Consider the following 12,571-nt stretch of genomic DNA (forward strand, 5'->3'; position numbering starts at 1 on the left):
CAGAGGTCAGAAAAGGGCTTCAGAGTCCTCTGGAACTGGAGTTAAGGACGGTTCGTAGCCGCCATGTAGGTGCTAGGAATTGAACCTGGGTCCTCTGCAAGAGCAGTCAGTGCTCTTAACAGCTGAGCCATCTCTCCAGCCCTTAAGTGGCTTTTTTATTCCTACTTAATGAAGCTTTAAAAAAATATTTTTGTTATTTTAACTTCCCTTTTTTGGCATACTTAGGAATATTAAAAATAAAAACTTATAGTCGGGCATGGTGGCACACGCCTGTAGTCCCAGCACTTGGGAGGCAGAGGCAGGAGGACCTCTGTGAGTTCAAGGCCAGCCTGGTCTACATAGTGAGTTCCAGGACAGCTGGGGCTACAGGGAGACCCTGCTTCAAAAAGACAAAAAATAAATAAACTTATGTTGGGCATGGTGGTGCATGGCTTTAATCCCAGCTCTCAGGAGTCAGAGGCAGGCAGATCTCTGAAACTGAGGCCAGCCTGGTCTACGTAGTGAGTTCCATGCCAGCTGAGGTTACAGGGCTACCCTGTCTAAAAAAAAAAAAGAAGAATCAAAAAAAAATTTTTTTAATTCACATGCAAGAGCAGCCAGTGCTTTTAACTGCTGAGCTATCTCTCTGGCCCCTAGCTTTTTATTTTAAACACCAAAAACGTCAGGTGTGGTGGCACATACCTTTAGCCCCAGGCAGAGGCAGGCGGATCTCTGTGAGTTCCAGGCCAACTTGGTCTACATAGTGAGTTCCAGGCCAGCTGGGGCTACAGAGAGACCCTATCTCAAAAAGACCAAAAAAAGAGTTAAAACGTGACTAGATATTAAGGCATATAATAGATTTTTTTTTGGTCTTTTTTGCGACAGGGTCTCCCTATAGCCTCAGTTGGCCTGTAACTTACAATGTAGACCAAGTTGGCCATGAACTCAGAGATCCGCCTGCCTCTGCCCAGGACCAAAGTCTTGTGCCACCATACCCAGACTATTAACTCTTTTTTAAAAGTAAAGTTTTGGAAAATGAATTGATTTACAGGTTATTCTGTTTTGTTTTGTTTTTTTTTAAATAAAGCAACATATAAATATATATGCATATTTGTTTTGTTTTGAGACGGGGGGCGGTCTGACTATGTAGCCCTGGCTGGCCCCAAACTTGCTCTGTAGACCCGGCTGGCCCCAATCTCAGAGATCCATCTTCCTCTGCCTCTTGAGTGCTGGGATTAAAGATGTGTGCTGCCATGCTGGGCTATTAAGCACTTTTTTTGCGGGGGGGGGGGTCCTTTTGTGACAGGATTTCCCCATCACCGCAGCTGACCTGGAACTCACTATGTAGACTAAGCTAGCCTTGAATTCACAGAGATCTGCCTACCTCTGCCTCCTGAGTGCTGGGACTAAAGGGGAGTGCCAGCACACCTGGCTTATTAAGCATATTTTTATAGTGTTCTTAATTTAATGAACTATGAAGACTATTTTAAATAAGAATCTATTTTCTATTAGTCACTGTATGAAAACTTTCTACCTTCCTTAGTCTTTCAACTGTTGTGATTCTTGGTAATTATTTGCTATGTAAATTATAAAAATGTCTTTTAAATTGTAGGAATAAGAATTCAGATGATAGTTATTGTGAGATAACTGGTAAGTATGATCAGAATACTTTTCCATTTTTATTTATTTATATTGTATATGTATTACTGTTTTGCCTGCATGTATGTAAGTGTACCATGTGCATGCAGTGCCTGCAAAGGCCAGAGAGGGCATTTTTTTTATATATATATGAGTGTTTTGCTTGCATGTATGTTTGTACACTCATGCATGCAATGCCTATGGAGGTACAATTCTTAGCCACCATGTGAGTGCTAGGAACCTGGATCCTCTGCAAGATCAGCTAGTGCTCTTAACCACTGAGCCATCTCTCCAGTCCCAGAATACTTTTTAAAAAAAAATATTTTATTTATTATTTTTATGTATATGAGTGTATTGGCTGCATGTATGTGAGTGTACCTGTGTCAAGCACTGCCACGCGGAGGTCAGAAGAGGGCGTCGGATTCCCCTGGAACTGGAGTTAAGGTTGGTTTGTAGCCGCCATGTGAGTGCTGGGAATCGAACCCGGGTCCTCTGCAAGAGCAGTCAGTGCCCTTAACCGCTGAGCCCTCTCCAGCCCCCCCCAGAATACTTTTCTTAATCATATACTTTTCTCTTTATTCAGAAACCTTGATAAGTAACATGTACAAGAACCATGAAAAAAATAGAGCTTTACTGGGCGTGGTGGCACACGCCTCTAGTCCTAGCACTAAAGGCAGAGGCAGGCAGATCTCTGAGTTCCAGGCCAGCTGAAGCTACAGGGAGACCCTGGCTCAAAAAGACCAGAAAAAAGTTAAAAAAAAAAAGTATGCTGAGCATGGGCTAGGGGAGCAAGCCAGTAAGTGGTCCTCTATGACCTGTGCTCCAGCTCCTGCCTCCAGATTCCTGCCCTGAGTTCCTACCTTGGGCTCCCTGATGAACTGTGACCCAGGAAATGTAAGCCAAATAAACCCTTTCCTCCCCAAGTTGGTATTGGTCAGAGTATTTTGTTGCAGAAATGGAGAAACAAACTAAAACACAATCCATTCTCTGTATTTCTAAATCTAATTGTTACCTTTCAAAATGATTCAATGCCTTTTTCTTATAGGATGAAACCCATACCTCTTAGCACTGACTTAGGTAGTCTTTTATAATTTGCCCCTTTTTCCAGCCTTATCTCTAGCTCTTTGTAGGATGGTGTACTGTTGTGTGACTATTCCTGGGGAGTCATGAACAAATGTCTACTCACCCAGAATAAAGCACTGAAAACAAACCAAAGAACTAGTCCACCTAGATCTAGCTTAGTGAACCAGTGAGTTTATTGGAATTACTTTGAGGAACACAGATGAGGGGTTAATTAAAGGAGCAGGAGTAACTAAAAAACAGCTTTATCATGAAAGAGCCCATCCCAGCGTGGGTGCCCACTCATGAAATCTGCATCCTTGAATTTCCCCTAACAACTTTCAAATAGGAAGTTTTGTCTCCCCAACAATTGCTACTTATATTACCTTGAGTCTTATATAGTCCAGGCTAGCTTTGTCTTTATACATAATATATCGGCAGATTGCTTTTAGTATAGCAGCTTTTATCTCTTCCTAATTCCCAAAGTCCAGTTTGTTACCTAAACCTTTATATTCCAATTTTAGAATGTCTTGAGTCTAATTCTTTTCCATTTTCATTGTCTCTTGTGTTAAATCTTTCGCATGCTATGTCTCAATTATGGTAGCTTACTTGTTGGTTCACCTTCTATTGAATCTGCTTTTCTTTTTTTTCCATTGTTAATTTTTTAAAAGTTTTATGTGTATGTGTGTTTTGCCTGCATGTGTGTAAGTGCAGCTATGCCACACAATGCCCAAAGAGGTCAGAAGAAGGCGTCGGATTCCCTGGAACTGGATTACAGATGGTTGTTAGCCACCATGTGTGTGCTGGGATCTGAATCTGGGTCCTTTACAAGAGCAGCCAGTGCTCTAAACTCTAGCCTCATCCCTGGTTTTTGGTGTTTATGTATTTGTTTGTTTGCTTGAGACAAGGTCTCATGTAGCATAAGGTGGCATCCGACTTGCTATGTAGCCAAGGATGTCTTGAACTCTTGATCCTCCTGCCTCCACCTATTAGGTGCTGGGATTGCAGGTATCTGTCACCACCACATCTAAAATATTTTCTTTACGAATCACCACCACATCTAAAATATTTTCTTTACGAAGAGGACACAGTAATTAGTGTTCTCTGTCATTAGTAGAAGACTGTCAGTGATAGAATGCTTACTTGCCTTATGTGAGATCGGGGTGTGATCGCCAACATTGGAAAAGGAGGATAAGAAGAAAGAAAGATAATATGAATTGAAAGTCTTAAAGAAGTTTAATCCAAGCGGGTCGTGGTGGCACTGCCTTTAATCCCAGCACTTGGGAGGCAGAGGCAGGCGGATCTTTGTGAGTTCCAGGACATCCTGGTCTACATAGTAAGTTCCAGGCCAGCTGGGGCTACAGGAAGACCCAGTCTCAAAAAAAAAAAAAGGAGTTGAATCCATACGTCCTAATGAAGAACTTAGTAACGTAAATACTTCTACTGATAAAGGAACTAGAAAAAGAAAATAAGACTCCTGGCATATTTTCCTGACTATAATTTTTTGTTGAATAGGTATGAACACTTTGCTTTGTGCTCCCATTCAGACCCAGATACAACAAAAGGAGGTATGGTTTCAGGCAAATATTTTCATATTTTAATCTCAGCTAAAAAACAAAAAAGTTTATGGTTAATGGTGAGATTTTAAAAAATATTTTATTTTATGTGTTTGAATGTATTGCCTACATGTGTGTAAGTGCATCCATATCATGCAGTGCCTTTGGAGGTCAGAAGAAGCCTGGAACTGGAGCTATGAGTGGTTGTTAGCCACCAAGTGGGTGCTGGGAACCGAACCTAGGCCTTCTGCAAGAGCATCCAGTGCTCTTACCACCCTAATGGTGAGATTTTTGAGATAACATGCCAAAGTGAATTAGCATAGCCTGTAAAAACTTTCTGTATTTCCTGTTATCTGATGATAAATCACTACTAATTTAAATAGTGCAAAGATTTCTTACACTTTGATAAGCATATGAATCATCTCAGAATTTAAAATATAGATTTTTGGACTAAGGATGTAACTCAGTGGTATAGGGCTTGTCTAGCAGGTGCAAGGTTCTGGATTTGATCCCCAGCACCATAGAAAAATGTGTGTGTGTATTGTACATAGGTAGGCAAGCAGAAAGATTTGTATACAGTTGAAAAGGGTAGACACTAAGAGTTTATATTTCTGATAATCTAACTTTTCAAAAATCATTTTATTTTTTATGTGTATAACTGTTTGCCTACATGTATATAAATGTACCATGTATGTGCAGTGCCTGTGGAAGGCAGAAGAGGACATTTGATCCCCTGTAACTGGAGTAAAATACAGTTAGCTACCATGTGGGTGGCTGGAAACTGAACCTAGGTCCTCTGCAAGAGCAGCATGTGCTTTTAACTACACGGATCCATTTCTCCAGCCCCTAATTTGGGATAATCTCCCTTTTATTTATTTATTTATTTTATTTTATTTTATTTTTTTGGTCTTTTTGAGACAGGCTCTCCCCATAGCCCCAGCTGGCCTGGAATTCACTATGTAGACCAGGCTGGCCTTGAACTCATAGAGATCTGCCTGCCTCTGCCTCCTAAGTACTAGGATTAAAGGCATGCACCACCACACCGGGCTTTAAGAACTTTTTATTGGGGTTGGGTGTGGTGGCACATGCTTTAATCCCAGCATTTAGGAAGCAGGGGAGACAGGTGGATCTCTGTGAGATGAAGGCCATCCTGGTCTACATAGCAAGTTCTAGGCCAGTAGGGGCTACAGGGAGACCCTGTCTCAAAAAAGCAAATATATATATAAATCTTATTGTTTCTTTGAGAATTTCATAGAATGTATTTTATATTCAGGCCCCCTTCCCTATCTCCACCCCACCTTACTACCCCCCAACTTTATGCCTTCTATTGTTATTATTGTTTAAAGACCTAGAGAGTCTAATTTGTACTCCCCAAATGCTCTTAGGTATAGATCCATCCCTCAAGCCTGACCAACCTACCTGGCATCATACCCTTAAAGAAAACTGACTCTCTTTCTCCAGGCAGCTATCAGTTGCCAACTGTTTTTCAACTAGGGATGAGACTTCTTGCCCACCTCATCCCCCCCCATGCTGGAATTTTGTCTGGCTTGAGCTTTTATAGGTCTTGTGTGCTGTCACATTTGCAGGGTATCTAGCCCAGGCTGGCCTTGAACTCACTAGGTAGCCAATGATGATGACCTTAAACTTCTGCTCCTCCTGCTTATACTTCCCAAGTAGTAGGATTATAGGTGTACACTACCATGCCTGGTTTATGCTGTGCTGGGGATTGATCCCAGGGCCTTGTATAGGTTAAGTAAACATTTGACCAACTGAACTGTATCCCTAGACCTAGAAAAAAATTTAATATCAAATTACATATACTACACTATTGATTTAAACAAAACTACATATTGAAACCATCATTAATGATCATTTATATAGTACATGTTATAAAATATCTTTATAAAAACTTACATTTGTTCTGCTTTTTTTAAATATTTTTCTTTCATTGCAGTTTCCAATTGTAGACCACAATCAAGAAAAGAAACATGCAAATGACCAGACTGTCATCTTTTCAGATGAAAACCAGATGGACCTGACAGCAAGTCACACTGTTATGATTACCAAAGGCCTTTCAGATTATACCAAAAGTGAAAGCTCCAAAATAGATACCACATCCTTTCTGGCTAACTTAAAGTGGCATACTGAGAATTCAAGAATTAAAAAAGAATTAAAATGTTCTATAACTCAAAATACTTCCTCAGAAAAGATAAATTCCAATGACTTTATAGAAAGATTGAAAACAGGAAAATACAGTACTTCTAAAGAGCCTGATAAAGAAAATTCTCAGATACCTATTTATTCCAGAGAATCAAATAGTATCTCTTCTACACATCAAATATATATACCTCTTAATGTAGATGACAATAGCACTAATAGGACTAGAATCTTTAAAGAACAAGATGATGAGATGAATTTCACCCAGTGTCATACAACCAATATTCAGACTTTAGCCCTCCCCTCCAGTGAGGCCAACTTAGGAGAATTTAAAAGTGATACTACAATTTATGGCAATGAGTTGATGGAGTTGACAATTAACCACACCACGCAGGTTTTACCCTCAGAAAATAGTTTATCTGAAACAGAAAATCAAACTCAGAATGTCATGACAGATGTTACAGTTGGTGAAGCTAAAACTCCAGAGAAAGCAATCCTTAAGAATAAACTAAATGCTGCTTTTCAAGAGTCTTTTTCAAACCCTCAACATAAAATTCAAATTGCCAAAACTCATACTATGGGGTCAGCATCTCAAACAGTCACACAGACTCAAGATGCCAGAACTTTAGGTATAACCTCAGAATCTATGTCTTCTAATCCAGCTAGTCAAAGTTATAAAACAATATTTTATTCTAGTTGTAATGATGCCATGGAACTGACCAAATGTCTATCAAGTATGAGAGAGGAGAAAAATTTGCTAAAGCCTGTTGGTAATTATTCTAAAATATGTACCAATCCAGATGCCAGCCCTCTACTCATAGATAAAACTATTTATCCAGGAGAGGATAGCATGGACATTACCAAGAGTCACACCATTGCAATAGATAATAAGATTTTTAAACAAGATCAAGAAAGTGGAAAAAAAGAAATATCAACCATACTACTATCTGAAAAACATAGAGTGCTTCAAAGTCATGTAACTATGTCAGAAGATGGGAAAATGAATGTAAATTATATCTCAGTTCCTCAACCGTCAAAGGAAAGATTACAACAGAGCCTGCCAAATACTTTATCTATTTCGTTGAATGATAAAAAGACTGAACTGTTAGCAGGTGAAGATATGGATTTGACTGAAACTCACACAAGTAACTTAAGAAATCAAGCAACTTTTACAACTTTTGATCCAGCATCAAAGAATGTCACTAAATCTTACTCTCACAGCAAAATCCCTTCAGATGAATGGGATAAAATGATCAAAAGTCTTACTCAACCTTCCCAGCAACCAAACTTAATATCTAAAAACATCCTAACTGACACCCAAGACAAAAAGAAACATCAAATTTTGAAGATTTCATCCTGCCTTGATAAAGATTCTCCTCTATCAGCTGATTATAATCAGAACATAGCAAAAAACCATAATACCTCCTGCCATGTTGCAGTTCTGGATAATCAAGCAGCACTAGTACAAGGCCAGCATTTTAAACTTTCTGAGTCACAGAGGCAAATATTAGATGATCCCACCCCTGACTGTGCTCATAAGATGATTTGTTCAGAGGAGGAACAAACTATAGATCTAACCAAAAGCCACACTGTTGTCATTGGATTTGGTCCTTCTGAAGTACAAGAAGATAGTAAAAGTAAAACTAATTTAGAACACAGAACCTGCCTACTCACAACAGTAAGCAGACAGATAGCTGTAAATGTTGAAGAAAGTGATAAAAGTCCTATAGAGAAAACTGGAATAATTAATGATATGGCTGTGTTAGAGGACGGAAGTGTACGGAAGCCTGAATTTCTGAAAGAAAAACAAAATATCAAAATTTATGAAAGAAAAAGTACTGATGGGATAAAAATTGATAAAGTTGTATTTTCAGAGGGCGAGGAGAATGATATGGATATCACCAAGAGTTACACAGTAGAAATAAACCATAGATCTTTCTTAGGTAAACATGATTCCCATTTAATACCTTCGGCAGGAACTTCTAAAACCATTTTGTATGCATGTGAACAGGATGAAATGGAAATCACTAGAAGTAACACAACTGCCTTAGATTGTAAAATTATCTCACCAGTTGAAATAACTACTAGACCTCTGAACAAGACTGTGATGTTTGTAGATAATCACGATGAACTAGAGATGACAAAGTCCCATACTGTTTTCATTGACTACCAGGCAGAGGAGAAAAGTATACTTCGAGACCAACTTGACTTTGAATTACCCAAAAAGAAAAGCCTACAAAATCCAAAAGTAATGTCTACTCCTGCAGAAAATAGTGAATGTAACCATCCAGCAGCAAAAGGCAGCTCACTAACAGTACTGGAAGAAGAATCTAATAGTGGGCCTAGAGAAGAAACTAATATCACTGACATATCTAAATTAACCACTTGGAAAAGTGTCAAAGATGTACAAAAGCCTGGATTTTTGAATGAACCTCTGTCAGGCAAAAATCAGAGAAGAAAAAGCCTTAGGCTCAAAAATAACAGGACTGTTACATTTCCAGAAGATGATAAAAATGATACAGATACCAGTTCTATGGTGGAAGTAAATAAAATTGCCCTGGAAGATAGAGAGGACTGCAGTTTTATGCCACTGGCAGAAACTTCTAAACCAATTTTATGTGCATGTGGGCAGGATGACCTGGAGCCTTCTAGAAGTCACACAACTGCTTCAGAATATAATGCCCCACCAGATGAAATAACTACTAAATCTATGGATAAAACTGTCATGTTTGTAGATAATCTCAATGATCTGGATGTCACCAAGTCCCATACGGTTTTCATCGATTGTCAAGCCATGGAGAAAATACTTCATGAATATACTCAATTTGGAATAGCAAGAAGCAAAAACTTGAGTATTCCTAAAGGTGATACCTGTATTCAAGAAATCACTAAAAATCAAGCAGTAGCTGAACAAGAGCATCATATGACAGCCTTTATTCCTACTAATACATTGTCAAATAATCAGAGTAAAATGGAAATCATCAAATTCCATAAAGCTGATAAAGATGAGGAGGACATAGGGAAAGACATGGACCAGGTCTATACATTGAAACAAGCTGAAATTGAAAGCTGTCCCTTCAATAGAGCAGATGGAAGAAATATGGATGTTCCAACTTGTCATAAAGCTACTGTTTGTGGACCCAATGATAGTTATTCCTATTTACCAAATGTTACTTCTTTTGATAATTTGGAGGAAAATGTCACATCCTCATGTGATAAAAATAAGGAGAAAGCCAATTGCCAAGTACCAAATGAGCTTGTTTGTGGAGATTTATCAAGTGAATATTCTGTGAAATCTGAAAGACTGCCTCTCATTGCACCTTGTCCTTTGAAGGAAGAAGTTATTCAAACTAACTGTGCTATAACACTTGTTAAAAATGCAGCTTTAATTAAAGAACCTCAAAATCAAACTTTGGTATATAGTCAAAATCAAGGGGTGATGTCTAAATTTAACTCAAAGTGTGCATCTTATAAATTCACGAAAGATGAGATGGAGGCCTTTGTTAATGATACTACTGTTGCTTCTCAGCCTCATCTCTCATCCCAACAACCTAAAAGGACATTTACTCTAAAAGGACAGAGTACTGTCAACAAAGTTGGAGCAATCCTGTCTAAAGCTGGAAATAAGGCTTCACCTTTTCTTATAGGAAATTCTTCTCCACCCACATGTGAAAATGAATCCGAAAGGCCCAGTAATGAGAAACACTTTGCTGTAGTGTATACAAAAGAATTGAATGAAAGTGTTCAAACAGCTAAATGTAATATAGCTATAGATTGCCATAGTAATTCAGACCTGACTACACCAGTCATTCAAACTCATGCCAATGCTAGAGAAGCATCAGCATCTATAGTTCCAACTAATGCTTCATGTTTTAGTAGTATCAAACCAACTGTGAGTAATTTGAACAGAAAAACTGAACGGTATTTAGATTTTCAGTCTGTTAGTATGCTAACTCCAGAAAAATTACCTGAATTAGGAAGTAAGCGACATGATAATATGAGTATAGTACAAGTTGCAGAAATACATAACTTAGCTTCTAGTGATGCTAAAGATAACAGAGATAAAGTAAATAATTCTCATAATGGAGCTGAAATTACCTCTGTACCACTAAAGACAGCTATTAAAGGTAAAATGAAAAGATGTTCTTTGGGAATCTTTTTGCCCAGATGGCCAAAGAAAAGAAATTGTAGTGTCACTGGTGTTGATGACCTGAAGCAGATTCCAACAAATAAAACTGACTTAACTCACTTAGAAACTCAGCCAGTCACTAGTAAAGAGTCAGTCATTGGATCTATTACAGCTAATCTGAACTTAAGTCCATCTCAATATATAAATGAGGAAAATCTCCCTATAGATCCTGGTGAGATTAATTCCTCAGACTCTGTTAGCATAGAAATTGAAGAAAAGTCTTCAGTTGACACAAACCACAAAGAGATTTTGCCATTTGAAAACAAAATGGAAGAAACCTTCAATACCCAAAAAAGAACCTGGGGACAAGAAGATGATGATGTGCCAAATGAGAAAAAAATCAGAAAATTTAATACACAAGATCATGAGGTAAGCTGTCCTGCTCCAAGGAATGTTACTGAGTTTGGTACTTTTCTGGTTTTGAGACAGGGACTCACTATGTAACCTAGTCTGGCCTGGAACCAGGAGCCTTCTGAACTTTCCAAGTACTAGGATTACAGGCATATACCATACCACCATGCCTAGCTGAATTTTGTATTTTAAGTTTTTAAGTTAATAGAAACATTATTTCCACTTGTAGTTTTAAGAAATATTCCTGTGGGAGCTGGTCGTGGTGGCACATACCTTTAATCCCAGCACTTAGGAGGCAGAGGCAGGTGGATCTGTGTGAGTTCAAGTGAGTTCCAGGCTAGCTGGGGCTACAGGGAGACCATGTCTCAGATAAAATAAAAGTAAATTTAAAATACATATTCATGTTTAGAATTATCAGAAATCAGTTAACAGACTTTGAGATAATGGTGTGTTGCCCTTGCCTCTAATCCTATCACTCTGAAGGCTGAAGCAGGAGACTTGCTGTGATTTAGAGACTGGCCTGGGCTACACAGCAAAACCATAGTATAAAGAAAGTAATCATTTGTAGTGGCAAATACTCATAAAAATGAAAAATAGTACAAAAATTACCCAGTGTTGAAATTATGTCTTGATTTTTTGAGACGGCGTCTTGCTTTAAAGACCAGGATGGCCTCAAAAGTTGCAATCCTCTTCCCTCCACCTTTCAAGTGTTGAGATTACACATGTACCTCACCATGTCCAGCTAAGTGTCTGACACTTCTGATAATTTTTCAGTGTTGCTTGTGTATGAGAATTTCTTGGAGGGATATATGTAGTTTGAAAGTGTGTGTGTGTGTGTGTGAGAGAGAGAGAGAGAGAGAGAGAGAGAGAGAGAGAGAGAGAGAGGGAGGGTGTGTGGGGGGGTGCCACAGTACATGTGGGAAGGTCAGAGGACAACTTTTTGGGATTGATTCGCTCCTTCCATCTTGATGTAGTTTCTAGGGATCCAACTCAGGTCATCAGGCTTGCATGGCAAGTACTTTGCTTGCTAAGCCCTCACCAACCCATTTGTTTCTTTTTTTAAAAAAATATTTTATTTTAGCTGGGCATGGTGATACATGCCTTTAACCCCAGCATTTTGGGAGGTAGAAGCAAGGAGATCTCTGTGAGTTCGAGGCCAGCTTGGTCTACATAGCAAGTTCCAGGCTGGCTGGGGCTACAGGGAGACCCTGTCTCAAAGAGACCAAAAAAAAAATATTTTTTTTTATTACATGTGTATGAGTGCATTGCCTGCATGTATGTAAGTGCACCTGTGTCATGCAGTGCCCACAAAGGTCAGAAGAGGGTGTCAGATCCCTTGGAACTGGGGTTTGTTGTTAGCTGCCATGTGGGTGCTGGAAATTGAACCTGGGTCCTTGGCCAATGGTCTTAACTACTGAATCATCTCTCCAGCCCCATATTTCTTTTTTTCTTTTTTTTTCTTTTTTTTTTCTGGCTCAAAAAAAATTTTTTGGCCCAAATAAATCAATTTATTTTTATACTTAAGGTCATTTGAGGAACTGTTCATCAGGGGTCATATCGGTTTGGGAGGAGCCCCTGGCTCCTTTTTTTTACCAGGTCCACCTGTGTGACCATAAGTCATAGGTCCTACTCAACCATGTAT

At 38.9% G+C, this 12,571-nt stretch overlaps 1 protein-coding gene across 4 annotated transcripts in view; it reads left to right on the forward strand.

The window, feature by feature from the left end:
* The window catches only part of Knl1 (kinetochore scaffold 1), a 72,389-nt gene that overhangs the window by 17,089 nt on the left and 42,729 nt on the right, over positions 1 to 12,571 (forward strand). For all 4 annotated transcript variants that reach the window (XM_029570252.1, XM_029570253.1, XM_029570255.1 and 1 more), the window contains exons 8-10: positions 1,592 to 1,629; positions 4,192 to 4,244; positions 6,187 to 10,947. In XM_029570252.1, the coding sequence (XP_029426112.1) occupies positions 1,592 to 1,629; positions 4,192 to 4,244; positions 6,187 to 10,947 (4,852 nt within the window). The remainder of the gene's footprint in view (positions 1 to 1,591; positions 1,630 to 4,191; positions 4,245 to 6,186; positions 10,948 to 12,571) is intronic.

This window comes from Nannospalax galili, unplaced genomic scaffold (assembly GCF_000622305.1).
Source record: "Nannospalax galili isolate Female #2095 unplaced genomic scaffold, S.galili_v1.0 scaffold342, whole genome shotgun sequence".
NCBI lineage: Eukaryota > Metazoa > Chordata > Mammalia > Rodentia > Spalacidae > Nannospalax > Nannospalax galili.